This window comes from Abramis brama (assembly GCF_963993115.1).
Source record: "Abramis brama genome assembly, chromosome: 24".
NCBI classification, from domain to species: Eukaryota; Metazoa; Chordata; class Actinopteri; order Cypriniformes; family Leuciscidae; genus Abramis; species Abramis brama.
In genome coordinates this window covers 22,825,397-22,845,941 of record NC_139986.1, presented here as the reverse complement: position 1 = coordinate 22,845,941, position 20,545 = coordinate 22,825,397, and the positions used below count along the sequence as shown (strand labels likewise).

General features: G+C 37.7%; 1 protein-coding gene across 2 annotated transcripts in view; it reads right to left on the bottom strand.

Moving 5' to 3' along the window:
• dpyda (dihydropyrimidine dehydrogenase a) overlaps nt 1-20,545 on the bottom strand; it is a 174,958-nt gene that overhangs the window by 5,605 nt on the left and 148,808 nt on the right. The window contains exon 20 of one of the 2 annotated variants that reach the window (XM_084103109.1): nt 8,757-8,936. In XM_084103109.1, coding sequence (XP_083959235.1) covers nt 8,757-8,936 — 180 coding nt within the window. Of the gene's footprint in view, nt 1-8,756; nt 8,937-20,545 lie in introns of those variants that run through there. The other variant, XR_014604526.1, reaches the window with a different exon arrangement.

The following is a 20,545-nucleotide window of genomic DNA, read 5'->3' as shown; positions in this document are numbered from 1 at the left end:
ATAAATAATAAAATTAAAAATAAGTTGAAGTACTAAAATTAATAGAAATATATAAAAAAAATAATGAAAAAATTACAACTGAAAATATAAAAATAAAAGCTAATTCAAAATATTAATAAGAACTAATACCAATACAATTTTATGTTTTTTTTACCAATACCGATTATTCAGAATGGTATCTGCCGATACCGATAGTTTGATTTTCTTAAGGAATAAAAATCTCTCCAAATAAATCTGTAAACCATACAGGGGACCCTTTAATTTGTTACATTACTATAATATAAGGTTGAAATTAACAACAGAGCCCAAATTATTACATTCAACTGCTATTAATTTTTAGATATAGGCTTATATTTACACTCAAATAAAAACTGAAAAGTATATATACAACTCAGTTGCACTTAAAGGGTCATGAAACCCTAAACCAAATTTTCTGAGATTTTAACAGAGGTATGTGTGTTGAACACCATTGAAGACAATGTTAGCATCTGTTAGATTTAATAGTAGGGGGAAAATGGTTAAATTTTAGGTTTTTCACGCTATTTTCGTCTTCCGGGTTTAAAATCTTCATCGTGTCCAGAAAGAGGGGGGTTTCATGACCCTTTAAGGTAGCTTTCCGCTTCCTTTTGATTGACAGGATATAATCGGCCCTGATCATCAGCTGTTTTTAAACAATCGGCCAATGGCCAATAGTGAAAATAATTGGTTTTACATCTGGGCATCCCTTCTAAATACTATAGGCCTAATAGTAAAATAATTTACCCCAAGAACCAGTATTAATTTAGTATTATTTATTGGGTTCTACCATCCAATTCACTAAAGGAATAACTCGTGGGATACATTCTTCTCTGGACATTTGTTATATTATATGCTCTCCAAAAACAGATGCCTGATATCATTTGGTGATTTAGTTGAGTTTTCTTTGAGGTAACCAATTATATTTCCTGTCAAACTCAATTACGTTGAATTCTGAAGCACGCTCTTCCTTTCATGCAGTGCCATGTGTTCTCCTTTAAGATGCTCTCACCAAGAAGACCGATATTTATGCTTACTAGTGATTACCGATTCACCGGGCTTCAGATGCCATGTGTGCCAAAGCATCAGCGCTACATCCCTCATTAGACCATCAGAGAAGTACACACGCTCACAGGAGAGGAAAACAAAGGCATTAAAGACACACACTGCTCCCTTTCGAGGAGTGGCTACTCTTTTTCATCTTTGAAAATTAATGAGATCCCTTTTGTCAACATACAACGGTTTAGAGTCTAATCTGCTCCGGGCTAAACCGCTTTCATTCCACGCAGAGGTGAGACTTCAGGTTTGTGGCGTTTTGCACGAGGCAGTGTTTTAATGCTAAAAGAAAGAAAACTTATTGGCAAGCACACACACGATCGATATTACATTCGCGGTCCCCGAAGCAGATGCGCACGTTGTCAAAATCGCTTGTGCATAAAAAGTAAAATGAAAACTGATGTAGGTCACGCAGAATGATTTCTGAGAGATTATTGTCCTTGGTTTACCACTTTTGTATCTTTTGAAGGCCCTGTACTGTAAAATCATGCAATATATTTGCAAAAATATTCATTTGCCATTCAGGCTTAAGACATTACTGTGGCGACGAACAGGGATTGCCGGCTCGCTCGGAATTGTGTGTGGAAGATTCTCCCGTTGATGGATTCAGGAGGAGTGTGACGACAGGAAACATGATCTTGGCCACTTCACACTCTCTCAGTGAGCTTCTCATTTAGAACCTGGATGGCTTCACTTATTCAATTCTCAAAGCCAATTCTCAACATGCTTAAAAAAACAGGTCTTAGCAGCTTTCTGAAACATGGTGGATGGGTTTTTGCTGGTCTCCCAGCTCTACCCATAGGATTCCTACACATTTGGCGGCTCTATGTCAGTGGATATTCAGGGCTTTGTCTGGACCTTTATGGATGCATATGGAGAAATCTTTAGATTAAATACTGGAATATTAAATGCTGTAAAATAAATGCTTAAATGTTCCATTTGAAAAGCATAATTTTTATGAAGTATGAATCTTCTGTTTTTAAAAGAAGTCTCTTTTGCTCACCATGGCTGCATTTATTTGATCAAAAAACAGTAATATTATTACAGTTTAAAATAACTGTTTTCTATTTTAATATATTTTAAATTGTAATTTATTCCTGTGATGCAAAGCTGAATTTTCAGCATCATTACTGCAGTCTTCAGAGTCACATGATCCTTCAGAAAGCATTTCTTATTATTTAAATGTCAAAAACAAACCTTAAAACAGTTTTTTTTTCAGGATTTTTTGAATAGAAAGTATAAAAGAACAGCATTTATTTGAATTAGAAATATTTTGTAACATTATAAATGTCTTTACTGTCAATTTAATGGATACTTACTGAAGAAAAATATCTAAACATCAAGGGACCTTAAAAGAACAGTTCACCCCCCCAAAAAAATCAATGTCATTCCAAACATCTATGACTTTTTTCTATGAGAAACTTGAAATAATATATGTTTAAAAATGTCTGTCTAGAGTATTTTTCCATTGTTGACTTTCACTGTACGGACAGACACAGTTGAAACAGTATCTTCTTTTTCTTTCTGTAGAAGTAAGTCATATGACATGAGGATGAATAAATGATGACAGAATGTTCAGTTTTACATGAACTATCCCTGTAGCGCTTGAAGCCGAACCTGCGAAACATGCATCACATAATCGCATTACAGATCAAACTACAATCAGATCTGAAGATATTCCACATTAGAGTTCATGCGAAGCCAACAGATGACATTTCTTGGCGAGCGAGTTAGGCTGTGCATTTGAATACCGTTTTTCGTCACATATACACAATAAAACCTTCATTTAATGTCGGAGTCGATGTCAGTGATCAAAAGATGTTAATCTTTCGCTCTTCTGATTTCTTCAGGTACAGCGAGCGGGTGCCAAGCAACAAGTCTGAAGGTGAAAAACTCAAAGACGGGCAATGACAAGGGTACCTACATGAAAGAGTGACGCGGGTTCAAAGCAAAGCCAGGCGTCGTTTCTCAGCCGAGCGCTTCCATGCGATCCAACTATTAAGTCTGCTCTTTCAACTGCTCATTGTGCCATTAAGAAAAGATATCAACTCATGAGTCAAAAATAAAAGTCATAAAGAATGCTATAAACAACCCTGAAGCATAATAATCATGTGATTTATCCACACTCAACCACTGCAGCAGGCTATAATTAAATATGAAAACCTAAATTTATCTAAGAGCGTTCAAACCTCATTAATTTGAACCCAGGACAGCACAACGACTTTTTACAACCACAATGTTTTCCCGTCATCTCGTTCCTACTTCTCCATGACACTGCGAGAGGCTTTCGGGTGAACCAGCATAAACCGCAGTGAGAGAGCGAGGCCCTGGGAGACAGCGTAAAGTTAAGAGCCCGGCCCTAGGTGCGACTCCAAGGGAGGAAGACATTCTCTCAAGCTCATTAAGGGGAAGCTTTCGTCTCCAAACTCCCAGCATGCTGTGCATCATCCTCGCTTATTTGTTTTGTAATAATTTAGTGGCCCGCTACTGAAAAGTCATCGAGCTGTGTCTGGTTTAATGAAAAGTACCGGGTGGCGTCCACCACCCTACGTGCTGGTCCTGTGTCTTCAGCTATCACACAGACTCTCCTAATTGGATGTGGGTTTTTTTTATAGTACACACACATTTTCTCACTTGTACAGCCCTCTCAAATTTGTAAACAACACATAGCACACATCAGCCGCGCAAAGATTCATTTATGTTACAGACGGGCTGCTTGATTCAACTTATTGTTTACACAGGACACAATATTACAAAGAGGAGACAATCACTGAAACAACTACTGTCATGTCTTACGTCACCAACGTTATAAATAACTACAATTTAAAGGTGAATTGTGTGATTTTTTTATGTTAAAATCAGTGTTGTTATTGTTAACTAAAAATACAATTTATTTTTGGTAATTGAAATAAAGCTGAAATAAAATAAAATGAATGAATTGTAGTAAAATTATTAAAAACAGAACTGAAATAAAAAAATAATTATAGAATGTTATAGAATATATCCAGAAATATTTAATTTACTCCATAGAGTAAAACAAAAACTAATACAAATGGCAATAGCGTTATAACATTAACAGTATATAAATATACTATAAAATAGTATATAAGTAATACTAAAATAGCAATGGTTAAAATTCAACAACAGCAACATTGCCACAACCAATGACACGAGTTTAGGACGGGAAGTCTTTTTGACCAACCAATGGATGACGAGGGTGTGTTCTGGAAACCTGTTTGAAAAGCTTATTATTTTTATAATTAAAGTGTGACTTCACCGATTTTCAATCCGCTTTGTATTGTTACAATGTCAGTAGTATATGTAAATAAACAATGTTTACTCATTCTCTTGGTTACCTGTACAGAAAAAAAAATAATCACGTTTATTCGTCAGCAAAACGTCACTGGATGACAAAACGTATGGATGGAAACCCAGTGCATTATGGGTGTTGAAGTTTTCCTACATATTTAACGGAAGACAACAGCCTTTTTTTCTTTCTTTTCTATAGTCAGGTTGCACCAATTCCAAAAATGTTTTCCAAAAAAAGCCTATTTTGCCAGCAGTGAAGTACCCCTTTAAATTTGGTGAAACATGCTTTAAACACTTCACATTTAACAAGAACAAGTAATATTAACTATTATTTTATTTTAAATCATAACTCATAACGCAATAATTTAAAGGGACAGTTTACCCAAAAATGAAAATTACTTTACAATTAAATTTTGTTCCAAACCTGTATGAGTTTCTTTCTTCAGTTGAACACAAAAGAAGATATTCTGAAGAATGCTGGTAACCAGACAGCTGACGGTAGCCATTGACTTCTATTGTGTGTTTTTTTTCCTTGGCCATACATTTATTCAATCGTAATTTTGTGTCAAACCCTGCCTTTTAGCCCATCACACTTTTACGACACTAAGGCTTCCCGGAACGACGCTAGCAGCGTGTTATGCATTGCGATTGGCTATTGTCTCGTGGGTCAGATCTGAGAGAGGGCTAATGAAAGACCCCACTGAGCAGTCGGACAATCGCTTGGCAATAACAGTACATCTTCACTCTGGCCAGGCAAACCTTCATATCTAATGTGCACTAAAGCAGTGCTCTAAACTGTTCTCCACAGGCCCGTTCATATCTCTACGCACAAATGACCCCATATGTCACCTAAAATAAGTGTGTGTGGGGGGGGGGGGTTGTGTGATTTCTGTGCCACTAACATCACCAGACAGAATTGCAAAAACAAGGAATGTGTTCAAACTAATTTCCCAAACACTCTGTTTGTCATTGGTTAGGTCAAGCATGTCCAACCCTAAACTCATGCCACTGGTTGAGAGAATATTCCTGAACCTCATTTAGTATGATCTCTTTATAAACTTTTTGAAGCGTCAAAGTGTCAGTTGCAGGGCAGCCAATGGAGGGACAGAAATCTCTCAGATTTCATCAAAAAGATCTTCATTTGTGTTCTGAAGATGAACGAAAGTCTTACGGGTTGGGAACGACACGAGGGTGAGTAATTAATGACAGAATTTTCATCTTTGGGTGAACTATCCCTTTAAGCTGGGATACCAGAAGGAGTTGTGTCAGCCAGTGAAGGTCTCCAGACTGATATTACCTGTCAGACATCAGCTCCTCTGACTGACAGCTCACCTGTGGCAAGCTCGATGAGACTGAAAACAGCGAGCAGACAAGCACCATACCGGACAAGGTTTAAATAAAGCTTGAAAGACAGAGAGAGAGAGCAAAGGAATAAAAAGACAGAGAAAAACAGTGCTAAACTGAAGACAGAAGAGATAAGAAAGGGTGATGGAGGACAGCGAGGGGTATGAGAAAATTTGTTAGCCACAAAGAATAAAAAAGGCAGCTTGATCACTCCACAATGCGAAGGAAAGAAGACAAGAGCACAGAAGTCGCTGTGGTTTATAAAACGGAGCCTAAGGGAGCGTTCAGCAAAAGACAAGTTTGTTTTTTTCTTCCCGCTGAGGCAGCGAGCATCGTTCTCTCAGGGGATGAGCAGTTGGGTTTCCTCTGCCATTTCTAAAACGCTGCGCTTAGGCAGTGCAACACTGAAACTGTTGCCTGTTTGTGTGTCCGCTGGACATCTGATCCGCTTTCTCTCAGCTAGGCTGGACCGTGGGGGTATTAACACTTGTAAACAGTGCTCTGGCTGCCTGTGCAGCTCACTGTTGCCTGGCAGGACTATAATGGTAATGAAGCCTTCAGCAAGGTTGTCTTGCCTCACACTGTCAGGGGCGACACAACGCCCTGGTTAGGGGAGAAAGAGGAACAGATGGAGCCTGTGTGTGTGTGTGTGTGTGTCACAAATAAATACCTGTTTGTTTTAAACCAGATGCTTCCGAGTATGTTTTTCAAACCTTAGTTTATATTGTTATGTTGGCATATGAACACACCTTGAATACAGTGACTGAAATGGTCCAGACACACTACATGTGACGGTAATGATGTTTCTCACTTTTTGGGGGAAAGTCTTGGACCTGCTAAATGTTAGCTAGCGGTCAATTAACTATAAAAATAATGCAAAACAAATATCGGGATGATAATACCAGTAGCATTGGAGATAGATTCTCCATGAAAATATGATAGTGAATATAACACTGTAGGAAAGAGTAGGGAAAGGTATGTTAAAAGATGCAATAAAATAAATTAAAAATATAATGATGGTAAAATGAAAATGTGAATAGTCAACCTCTGTCTGATCTTTTCCTCTTTAGTTTGAACAGGTTTGAATGGTTGAATGAATCAACAATAGATGGAATTTATAATGCCTCTAATGCTTTAAAATAAATTTCAAGTAAACTAGCAAGTATGATCACATCTATCAGTGCAGAATAATTTTTTCTTCAATTTTTGAATTAAAATACATTTTAAATTAATTGAATACAATTGAGTAAAAACAGTAATATTGTGGAATTTTATTACAATTTAAAATAACAGTTTTCTATTTGAATTTATTTTAAAATGTAATTTATTACAGTGTCGCATGATCCCTCAGAAATCATCCTAATATGCAGATTTGCTGCACAAGAAACATTTATTATCAATGTTGAAAACTGTTGTGCTGCTTAATATTTCCATAGAAATGGTGATATTTTTTCAGGATTCTTTGATGAATAGAAAGTTCAAAAGAACAGCATTTAATTGAATAACATAAATGTATAAATGTGTTTAAATGCATTAATGTTAGTGTATAAATGTGTTTACTGTAATTTGTTATCAATTTAATGCATATCATAAAAAAAATCCTACCGACCCCAAACTTTTGAATGTTGGTGTAAATCAGAAACATTTCTGATAAAACACCCTATTTTACTGAAGATCAAATGTTGAAACAAATCTTTTTGTACTTGCCAGCAATGATGTCATAATGCATGCATAATGAATTGTGATTGGTCTTTATCACATCTCCCCTTGCAAGCAATGCAAATCTATTTTTCTTATATATCCATCGGACAGAGAAGTAGCTTGCCAGAACTGTACAATAGCGGACGTGAAGTACAATGCTCACACGGTCTACTGTTCATTGATTTTTCTTCTTCTCTTTCGGTTTACAAAAGACCACCTGTCAAGCATACATCGCCGTGACCCGTGCGGTGAGCGACTTTTCCTTCTTTTGAGCAGGGACCTCGAATGCGTTTCTGCTCTGCCTGGGGACACGTGGACCGCTGTGATGTTTCCACACGACACTCAACAGCTTCCCTCTGCTTTCCCATTGTTGCCACAATTCCAGCACTAATGTCCTGTCGACATGGAAATGACTTACACTTATCAGCCTGCTTCTCTTTCGTTTTATTCCTTCATTCCCCGACGCTCATTTGGCATTAGCATTTAAACTATTGCGCTGAGCCGCCTTGCAGTCAGAAGCTGAGAAGTCGCAGCTAGCGTGTTAGAAAACACTAGGCAGGCTTCAAAGCTTTTCCCTCGGCTGGTGTATTAGCAGAAAGGCTGTGATCTGATAAAGGCCTTTAATTCGCTGCTTTGAAAGGAGTTTACTGAAGTTTTGCTCATTTACATGCCGCCTAATATTCCTTGTGCACAAATAATGAGGGAGATTACCGAGGGCTGAACGTACACGTGAAGCACAAACCATTAAAAGCGTGAAAAGCCGCCTTTGTCAAATCTCATTTTCTGATTCTATATTATTTTGTTGCTGCTATGTAAATGCCGTGTGCGAGGAATAAAAGTTGAGATATAAAAATAAACCAATTATTATTTTCTCCTGGAAGTCAAAGCTCCTTTGGTCATTCAAACTTGGGAAAATTCGATCCATCTGCAAGACCTTGAGCCCACTTTAACCTTACCCATGTTAAAACTGCTCAATTTGCTCCAAGTGCTTCGTTTTAGCAGAAGAAACAGTGAAACAGGGCCATAACGACTACGCGCTGCACTATAATGTTCTTTCACCTTTGAGATTGCACTCTGTGTATTGGACAGCGCTGTTATTACATGGAATTTTACGAACTAACAACAAGTAAATGGATGGATGCAAGTCCAGAGTGTAACACTAATGCTGCATTAATGAGCACTTGTTCCTAAAGATGTAGAATTATGGGAATTGCGTTTAGCTCCTTAATGGCGTGTCAGAGAACTGTAATAATGAAAGCAGTGTGAGAGGAAGTTGGGGAGGGGTAATCATCAGTAAAAGGGTGTTTTAATACAGCTGTGAAGTCTTTTACCCTTCCTTTGAGTTCCTCCAGCGTAGGCACAGGCTTCCCCTTCTGATGGCGGGCCGTAGGAGGAGACTGGCCGTCCCAGTCCTTGAGCTCCTCGATGCTTTTCAGGTAGAGCAGGGCTTTCAGACCAGTGCAGTAGTCCTCAATCACAGTGAAGTCCTGGTTTTGTACCGCACTGCACACCTGTGGGAATGCACAAGTTGAGCCAGATTCTTTAATAACGGTTCAGGACGGAGCTGTGGTTTATTAATTAGTGCACATATGGGCTGACTTGCAGCATTTCCCAATTCTTATTACATGCATTCTCGCTACTATTATGCTAGAAATAAAATGGCAAAATGTCTTCAATAAAAATCACAATACACCTCCACACACACGCAACATCACGACAGAATGGCACCATCTTGAAGCTGCTGTAAGCATATATTTTTTAATACCACATATAAAATATTTCTACAACCAACAAATATGACTGAAATAGGTGCACTGAAAATTCACGTCTCTGTGATAGCCGTAGAATCTGTAAATAGCACAAAAATAAATATAAAAGTAAAAAATGAAATGAAATTATAATTTTTTTAACTAAAAAATAAATAAACTAAAATACAACAATAATAAATAAAAAAAATAAAATAAAAATAAAATAAAATGTTTGGAAGACTCAACTTAAGGTGAAAAATCTTTGGGTTTGCGGCAATAAAAAATAAACAACAACAACAACAACAAAAATATATATATACAGTGAGGAAAATAAGTATTTGAACACCCTGCTATTTTGCAAGTTCTCCCACTTAGAAATCATGGAGGGGTCTGAAATTGTCATCGTAGGTGCATGTCCACTGTGAGAGACATAATCTAAAAAAAAAAATCTAGAAATCACAATGTATGATTTTTAAACTATTTATTTGTATGATACAGCTGCAAATAAGTATTTGAACACCTGAGAAAATCAATGTTAATATTTGGTACAGTAGCCTTTGTTTGCAATTACAGAGGTCAAACGTTTCCTGTAGTTTTTCACCAGGTTTGCACACACTGCAGGAGGGATTTTGGCCCACTCCTCCACACAGATCTTCTCTAGATCAGTCAGGTTTCTGGGCTGTCGCTGAGAAACATGGAGTTTGAGCTCCCTCCAAAGATTCTCTATTGGGTTTAGGTCTGGAGACTGGCTAGGCCATGCCAGAACCTTGATACGCTTCTTACAGAGCCACTCCTTGGTTATCCTGGCTGTGTGCTTCGGGTCATTGTCATGTTGGAAGACCCAGCTTTGACCCATCTTCAATGCTCTAACTGAGGGAAGGAGGTTGTTCCCCAAAATCTCGCAATACATGGCCCCGGTCATCCTCTCCTTAATACAGTGCAGTCGCCCTGTCCCATGTGCAGAAAAACACCCCCAAAGCATGATGCTACCACCCCCAGGCTTCACAGTAGGGATGGTACTCATCATTCTTCTTCCTCCAAACACGTTTAGTGGAATTATGACCAAAAAGTTCTATTTTGGTCTCATCTGACCACATGACTTTCTCCCATGACTCCTCTGGATTATCCAAATGGTCATTGGCAAACTTAAGACGGGCCTTGACATGTGCTGGTTTAAGCAGGGGAACCTTCCGTGCCATGCATGATTTCAAACCATGACGTCTTAGTGTATTACCAACAGTAACCTTGGAAACGGTGGTCCCAGCTCTTTTCAGGTCATTGACCAGCTCCCCCCGTGTAGTTCTGGGCTGATTTCTCACCTTTCTTAGGATCATTGAGACCCCACGAGGTGAGATCTTGCATGGAGCCCCAGTCCGAGGGAGATTGACAGTCATGTTTAGCTTCTTCCATTTTCTAATGATTGCTCCAACAGTGGACCTTTTTTCACCAAGCTGCTTGGCAATTTCCCCGTAGCCCTTTCCAGCCTTGTGGAGGTGTACAATTTTGTCTCTAGTGTCTTTGGACAGCTCTTTGGTCTTGGCCATGTTAGTAGTTGGATTCTTACTGATTGAATGGGGTGGACAGGTGTCTTTATGCAGCTAACGACCTCAGACAGGTGCATCTAATTTAGGATAATAAATGGAGTGGAGGTGGACATTTTAAAGGCAGACTAACAGGTCTTTGAGGGTCAGAATTCTAGCTGATAGACAGGTGTTCAAATACTTATTTGCAGCTGTATCATACAAATAAATAGTTAAAAAATCATACACAATGTATGATTTTTTAACTATTTATTTGTATGATACAGCTGCAAATAAGTATTTGAACATAAGTATTGATTTCATAAGAAACATAAGTATTGATTTCTGGATTTTTTTCTTTTTAGATTATGTCTCTCACAGTGGACATGCACCTACGATGACAATTTCAGACCCCTCCATGATTTCCAAGTGGGAGAACTTGCAAAATAGCAGGGTGTTCAAATACTTATTTTCCTCACTGTATATATATATTGTATATAAATAAAATAAAAAAAATTTTTGTAAATATAAAACAAAAAAAAAATGAAAAAAAATACAAATGTGTTTTAGAAAACATGATTGGAGACATTATTTCTGAAGATATGTTTAATGTTTTGGAACACAAAAGAAGAAATGCTGCTTGTACTGACCACTCTTTCACATACAGTATAACGGAAATCAATTTACAGTACATGCAGCTTCTGGTTTGCAATATGACCAATTGTTACTTTTTATTTATGATACTTTTTTTCATAATTGTGCTTGTCAGTCTGGATTTACTTGAGTAAATTAGTAAATAAAGGCCGCATTTTAATTTCTAGGTGAGATATCCCTTTAAGTTGTAAAAATGTAAGGTTTGTAGCCTAGGGTTCAAACCTACAATCCTTCAGATACCAGGTCACACCATTAACCACTAGGCTGCATGCACACTAACAAAACCCATGCAAATAAATATACTGTATGCACACATACACATGCACATCCAGGGAGAGAGAGAGAGAGAAATGAAGGTCATTAAAACATGTGCCATCCTTCAAAAGACTAACGTCAGCATGCTGAATCAAAGCAGTATTACAACGCACATGGTCTGAAATGCAGAATACAATTGACCTTAAGAGAAATCTAATTCATTCTCTCATTACTGGCAGGGCAGAGATGAGTCCGATAACGCAGAGCTTATGCTCACTCATCAACCGCACGTCAGCGCGTGCCCGAGCCCTTTCCATTGCTCAGAGACTGTGATATGTGCGGAGCGCTTGAAGCCTGGCTTTGTGCAAGTGTCTATGGCACTTCAGATGGCAGTCACACCGCGTCTTAAGGAAGCAGATAAGACACGCTTATCTCCTGGCGCTATCACCGATCTGACATCAGCCAGAGTCGGGCCGAGAACTGCCTTCTTTCACAGGATTAGCATTCAGTCGCTTTGCAAACGCTCACAGCTGGTTCCTGACTCGACACGTAGACCTCTCGGAGTTTGTATCTGATATCTCGCTTTTAGTTTTAGGATTGGGTTTGATAAAAGGTTCTTATTCGTATAGCCAGTTCAATTTTTTAGATTGATTTTCATTCCTTTAACAGTTCTTGAACGTCTGCAGTCTGCATAGACTGCTTAACTATAACATAACATAACATAACATAACATAACATAACATAACATAACATAACATATATAGGCCTCTATGAGATAAAAACTTGCATTTTTGCTGAGATATCTTGAATTTTAGGGCCATTCTAACTGCATTCTATAGGCTCTTTTACGCAGTGAGCTGTTGCCCTGATGTTCGTCACCAATCAACTTTATGAAATGTAAGAAGTACTAGGTCTGGTATGGGTGCAAAATTATTTTAACGCGTGTTAAATCGAAAGCCCTATATAGTAACTGTCAAAAGTTTCATTACTATTTTTATTGTTTTTGAAAAAAGTCTCTTATGCTCATTAAACCTGCATTTATTTGATCAGAAATACAGAAAAAAATGTAATATTGCGAAATATTATTTCAATTTAAAAAAATGTTTTTTTATTTAAATATAATTTAAAATATAATTTATTTCTGTGATGCAAAGCTGAATTTTCAGCAGCATTACTTTTCATCAGTCTTCAGTGTCACATGATCCTTCAGAAATCATTCTAATATGCTGATATTTCTAACATTCTAATATTTTTTGGAAACCTGTGATAATTTTTTCAGGATTCTTTGATGAATAAAGAGTTAAAAGAGAACAGCATTTATTTAAAATAGAAATCTTTTATAACAACATACACTACCGTGCAAAAGTTTGGGGTCAGATTTTTTTTCTTTCTTTTTTTTTGTTGAAAGAAATGAATACTTTTATTCAGCAAAGATATGTTAAATTGATCAAAAATGATAGTAAAGATTTATATTGTTAGAAAAAAATTATATTTTAAATAATTGCTCTTCTTTTTAACTTTTTATTTATCAGTGAATCCTGAAAAAGGTATGACAGATTCCAAAAAAATATTAAGCAGCACAACTGTTTCCAACATTGATAATAAATCAGCATATTAGAATGATTTCTGAAGGATCATGTGACACTGAAGACAGAAAAATAAATTACATTTTAAAGTATCACAATATTCACAATATTACTGTATGTTTCTGTATTTTTGATTAAATAAATGCAGTCTTCCTTCAAAAACATAAAAAATAGTAATGTTTCCATACAACAATGTTTTGTTTAGTGAGAAAGGAGGGGGCTGCGAATGGAATCATTAAGGAATCCAAATCGTTAAGTGGAATCGGAACCAAATCATTACATTCCTAACAATTCCCAGCCCTATTCCCTCCTCCTCACAGTCGCAAGAAAGACTTTCTCAGGGGGAGGGGGGTGCAGATCATTGGCCGTGCTGCGTCATTTGTATATTTAAAAATTAAATCCCACGAGGAATACCTCATGCTGAGAAAATGGAGGCATTTACCCTGGCTAACGCATCTCTGGGAGATATGTTTTCATTAGAATTCTAATTTGCATAAAACTTGTTTCTCTCCCCGCATATGCCACAGTTCGTATCTACACATCACAAACGAATGTTTGTTTTTTTGAACGAGGCCAAATCAGGTCGATGTCATTTCACCTTGATTTAACATCAACAAATACGCGAGTCCACTGATGCCTGCCGCAGTTTAACAATTGATTCGTAATTATTGCAGTTAACAGAGCAGACGACGTCAATTGGACACCGTTTTAACAGGTTTGTGAGGATCAGTGATCCTACGGAGGAAGGATGGGTGGTCTATTGCTCATCAAAGAAAAACCATGAATAGATACGTATGTGAGCTGGGATGCAAACCTGGGATTTGAGCTAACAAATGATTCATTATGATTAAAAGAAGAGCAAACAAAACTAAACGGCATGATCCTATGTCTGATGAGGCCGTAAAATCCAAGGCTTGTTGCTCTGTGAGTCGCTGCCCATTATTGCTTTTCATTTGATGCAGAACATCAAAGCTATCCTGACCCGGAGTATTTAGCGCTAATGTGGCCAAATCCTGAAATAAACTTGAAGTGAGAATTTCTAAGTAGTTTCCAGGCAATTGAGATGGCAGGTCCTTTTTATCTGCACTGAAAACTGTGGTGGTGCATTGATTTCAACTCCTTCTGAGATCTCAGACGCTTTTAGATTCAGCGCTCCTGCTCTTTCCATCTCCCTCTACCCTCATCTTGCTCTCTTTCTCTCTCTCTCTCTCTCTTTCTGTCTGCTCTTTTATTTCCTGCAATAAAATCCTGGCATTTAGCCGTGCATCTCCCCCAAAGAGATTTAGTTTGGCTTCCAAATGTTACAATGACTATGCATGAAGCTCTTGTCCTTTTTGATTCGCACCGATTGACCAACACACCGGGAAAATACGAGCAACTGATATTTTGTCTAGCGCTTCAGGTAAAAGACTGCATCTTTATGGAAGTCACTGGAAGTAAATACGTTTCACAAGCCACTGAACCAGAGGACTATATTTAGTCAATACAGTCTAGTTTGGTATCTAACAAGTGGATGCAACCTTTAGCCTTTTTTTCTTCAGATATAAGCATTCTTTCATTTCTTTTTTTTTTATGTGTGGTCGCACAACTGAAAATGCACGTGAATTTAAAGGGATAGGTCACCCATAAATTAAAATTCTGTCAAATTCTGTTTATATTTCATAAACGTTGCATGTATTTTTGGCATAAACATACATTCGGTCAACAAACAACAGTATTTTCACTGCATTTTAATTTTGATGTAAAGCTTGTTATTTTAAAACCTAAATAAATACAGGAAACATTGCAGTTTAATCCAGTTTTCCTTACATAGTAAAATCATGTTTTATTGACATTTTGAAGCTACTTAAAAATCCTGTTTGTTCAGAACATTTCCAATATTTGAATTTTGGTTGTATATAATTACATTTGTATTTGCAACTAAAATGTACTTTTCTCCAATTTGCAGTACTGATCATTTTTTGTCTTCAAATACACACTGTTAAGCAATTTTCAACTTTTTTTTACAAGTTATACAAAATTCAACTCATTTTTTAAAATCAGTTTAATGTAATTTAAGTTGAAATTACTTAAACATATACACTCACCTAAAGGATTATTAGGAACACCTGTTCAATTTCTCATTAATGCAATTATCTAATCAACCAATCACATGGCAGTTGCTTCAATGCATTTAGGGGTGTGGTCCTGGTCAAGACAATCTCCTGAACTCCAAACTGAATGTCAGAATGGGAAAGAAAGGTGATTTAAGCAATTTTGAGCATGGCATGGTTGTTGGTGCCAGACGGGCCGTTCTGAGTACTTCACAATCTGCTCAGTTGCTGGGATTTTCACGCACAACCATTTCTAGGGTTTACAAAGAATGGTGTGAAAAGGGAAAAACATCCAGTATGCGACAGTCCTTTGGGCGAAAATGCCTTGTTGATGCTAGAGGTCAGAGGAGAATGGGCCGACTGATTCAAGCTGATAGAAGAGCAACTTTGACTGAAATAACCACTCGTTACAACCGAGGTATGCAGCAAAGCATTTGTGAAGCCACAACACGCACAACCTTGAGGCGGATGGGCTACAACAGCAGAAGACCCCACCGGGTACCACTCATCTCCACTACAAATAGGAAAAAGAGGCTACAATTTGCACGAGCTCACCAAAATTGGACAGTTGAAGACTGGAAAAATGTTGCCTGGTCTGATGAGTCTCGATTTCTGTTGAGACATTCAGATGGTAGAGTCAGAATTTGGCGTAAACAGAATGAGAACATGGATCCATCATGCCTTGTTACCACTGTGCAGGCTGGTGGTGGTGGTGTAATGGTGTGGGGGATGTTTTCTTGGCACACTTTAGGCCCCTTAGTGCCAACTGGGCATCGTTTAAATGCCACGGCCTACCTGAGCTATTCTGACCATGTCCATCCCTTTATGACCACCATGTACCCATCCTCTGATGGCTACTTCCAGCAGGATAATGCACCATGTCACAAAGCTCGAATCATTTCAAATTGGTTTCTTGAACATGACAATGAGTTCACTGTACTAAAATGGCCCCCACAGTCACCAGATCTCAACCCAATAGAGCATTGGGATGTGGTGGAACGGGAGCTTCGTGCCCTGGATGTGCATCCCACAAATCTCCATCAACTGCAAGATGCTATCCTATCAATATGGGCCAACATTTCTAAAGAATGCTTTCAGCACCTTGTTGAATCAATGCCACGTAGAATTAAGGCAGTTCTGAAGGCGAAAGGGGTTCAAACACAGTATTAGTATGGTGTTCCTAATAATCCTTTAGGTGAGTAAGTTGATTGCACTTTTTTATTTACAGTGTCTTGCACATCACGTTCTGGCTACAATATTTTTTTATATTTCACATCTAGAATGTTGTACTAGATTCAACTTAACTACAACCAAAGCAACATTGTAAAAACGTTTTGTGTTTCTGAGGCAGAATCTAACCTTGCTGCTTGTTAAACCTCACTATGTTGTTAACAAATCATTTGTTTCCTCTCTACGGAAACATTTAGCAATATGAAACGAAATGATAAAATCCTGTTTCCTTTAAATGGCATTTTAAAACTAACTAAAATGTTCCAAAAACGTTGCAGTTTATACATTATATTGATGTTTTGAAGCTACTTAAAGTCCCCCTGTGGTGAAAATCAAGTTTTTAATATTGTTTATATGTCTATGTGGTGTTTTTAATATGCTATAAGACAAACCATGTACAAATTCATAAGTCAACACCATTGCTGAGTATTTTCTCTTTAAAACAGCAGTGACCCAAAGACAGTCTCAAAAACGCACTTTGAAATCGCTGGTGTTTCTGACGTTACAAACTACCTTGTAACCAATCAGGTCAACGCGTGATCATCAACGAGTGGATCTCTGAGCTGGTATGAGTGAGTGGAGGTGGGGATAATTTGCATATTCATGGTTCCGCGTATACTAAATGAAGCAAGGGGTGTAGAGTTACATTCAAGCTATTTTAATGTAAGAAGAAATTTTTTTATATGTCATTTTGGTGATCAAAGATGAGTTTTAAGAGATACAATTATTGACTGCAGGGGGACTTTAAAGAAAACCAAAAAGATAGGCATTTTCACAATGTTTCCATTACATTTTATTTGAGTATATGAAAATAAAATGATCTACAAGCTGATCTACAATTATCTAAATACGTAAACAGCACGTAAACATCTAGAACGTTGTACTAGAATGTAACCTAACTGCAAGCAAACAAGCAACATTGTGAAAATGTGGTTTCTAAGGCCGACTCTAACCAGGCTGCTTGATGAAAGCTCGCTTTGTGTTGTTGTAGACAAATCTTTTGTTTTACACCCCTCTCTACGGAAACATTTAGCAGTTTGAAACGAAATTACAAAATCCTGATGCTTTCTTGGCCACAAGTCATTTTTACTACTTGATGACGGTCTCTTTATTGCTACTCGCAACTGTTTACATGCACCGGGAAGGACCCAAATTACAGTGTGGATCATTAAGATTGAACCAGCTCTGCCATTAGTGAAATATTGCTCCATTGCCCCCAAAGACCTCCCTATGAAAACGCTGTCCTGATCTCCTACAGCTGCCACTAAATGCAGCTATTTTACTGTCTCATGACAGGCGAAAATCTATCATAACAGCCCAATCTTATTAAAGGAGCAGACATTATACTTTACAACAACACCGTGAGTGTGAACGTTTGACATCATTGCTTCAGTAAATGAAAGTATTTTGACTGTGTTAAGCTAGTAGCATTCCAAGATCTTTGGATTTTCCTTGAATAGTAACAGGCTCTAAACACAGGTAGGTTACTTTTACACTATCATCACACATGAAAGTCAATACGGCGCCATGAGGAGTCCCGGATCCCCTACAGGGTGATTGCAAAGCAATGTATTTGGTAATGAATCAACTAAAGAGTATCGATTGACAAGGGGGTCACATTAGCTGCGGTAGAATAAAGTACATGCTCGCAGAACCCCAGTAACGATGTGGGTTATTAGCTCGCCCGGTTTGTCAAATAATGCTATGTAATTTGAATCAAGACAAAAAGGAACAAGCATTTAAAGGCAAAGGAATTCTTTATTTACTTACCCTCATATTGTTCCAAACCTGCATGATTTTCTTTCTTCTGAGAAACACAAAATAAGATATTTTGAAAAATATCTCATTGCTTTTTGGCTCTAGTGTTATATGGACCTCAATATTTTCCAATATATATGTTTTGTGTTCTGCAGAAGAAAGAATTTTTCTTTTTGGGTGAACTAAGTCAGTATCGTTGAAGACAAACATACATTCCATAAGCACAAATGCTGCATTCAAAATCAAATATTTTCTTACTTATAGTAGGCAAAAAACAGTACACCAAGTATATGTCCGAAAGCATAGTGAGCAAAAAAGAGTGGGCAAAAAGTACCTGAATGACCTACTACTTCCTGCGAGATTCTGAAGTGTGCAAACAATGGACACTTCACTTTCCCATGAGGCCACGGGAGAGGAGTTGTGAATGATGGTGAAGCGACGCAACAGTATGTCACATGACAACATGGCAAATGTAGTACGTCAGAATTTCATTCATACTACACACATTCATACTAAATAGAACACACTTTTTTAGCTGTCACAAAGTAAGTTTCAAACCAAAATATAGTATAGTTTATAATACCAAAATATAGTTTCAATAAATGCTATATTAAAACTAACTCAAACATACCAAAAACATTGCAGTTTGGTCAGGATTTCAGGATTCAAAGAGAAATGTAAAAGTGCTTATTTTATTTGGCAATATTTTGGATTTAAACCCAATGCTAATAGGGAACCTGCAAACATAATCATAAAGAATAATCATGAACCCATCCAAGCAATTGCCGCCCCCGAATTGCCAAAAAAAGTAAAATGCGCACGGCCGCGATTTAAAAGTAAGAAAAACTAGGAAAAACTAGGAAGCCAAACAGAAAACCAACCAGGTAGGCATTTTTACAATGTTTCTAACACATCTTATTTTGGTTTTATAAAAATAAGATGTATTTGCAACTAAAATTTAATTCAAAATATTCTTGCAATTTTCAAATGAAACATTCTTTTGAACCAGTTCTCTCAAATGATTCAGGCCAATCTGCAAAACATTTGTACATCACTCAGTTGTAAAATTGGGTTGATTCAGCAAGCATTTTTAAGGGGATAAAGCGTGCTAACGAACTGATTTTCTAAAACAAATATTTTCAGAGCTAATCTAGACATCCTAATGCTAATCTGAGCTCTGTATCAGAGCGACACAGACTGCTGGTGTATGCGACATCCACAGTCTGTGCAGAATGTGGAAGAACCACAGCCATGAACTTTGAGTTATGATTTTAATAAAGGATCTGCTGTTCTCCAGGATGCCGTGGATCATTTGAATGGAATGATTTGTCTTTTCTTGCACACATTTTCTTGACTTTTAGGGACATTTACACCAGAAAGACTGCAGGTATCACCGAAGCTCTACACGATTATCTTTACGGTTTCGCAGTTCTCTTAGTTAATGGGATAAATCAGGCACCGCTTCCATCGTACCCTATATCTTGTCTTCAATAACCAAGGAAAGTCAAAACTCCACAGGTTCAACACCATTCGATCCGGAGAAATCAATACAGGATATGAATGGACTTCATTATATTATTTGTTCTTGGGAGAATACTTTTGATGCGCCGTCGAATCGATGTGTCTGCTTAGAAACAATAGCGTGAGCGCCTACAGCGTTTGTGTTTACACTGAGATGTTTTGTGTCTTTTGAAGAGCCTGATTCTCCCATTCACTCCTTCCAAGTCCCTTCAGTTCTGACTACAAGTCTCGCTGATTGCAACAGTTCGAATTACAGCGCATTCTTTCAACCGCTACCATTCCTTAACCAAAAGGTGGTTCGTTCTCCATTGACCCAGACCTGACCTGAATTCGGCAGGCGTGCGGGGAACGAAACCAAGCCAGGCCCGGTTGAGCGGGTTTTATCCTTGAGGATAAAACACTGCAAAGGAAGCAGCAATCAGAATCAGTTTTCGGCGGTGCTGATGAAGCACACAGATGTGTGTTGCATGCAGTTTCTCAGCAGTCAGACTCTTTGATGTGTTTGAAAGGACGCGCGTCACAGCGGGTGTTCTCGACAAACTCATCTTCCAGATCCAAACCCCACGATTCACAACACTAATCCTCCACTAAACCCAAAATATTAACACAAAAAAGCATTTTCTTTCATCACTTGCAGGAACATTTCCAAAGCAAGAAAAGCATCACAAACAGTGATTATATTGAGTAAGATGAAATACAAATTACGGATTTTTAAAGCGGAGGATCTGTAATCGAAAGCATTATGATTCTATTAA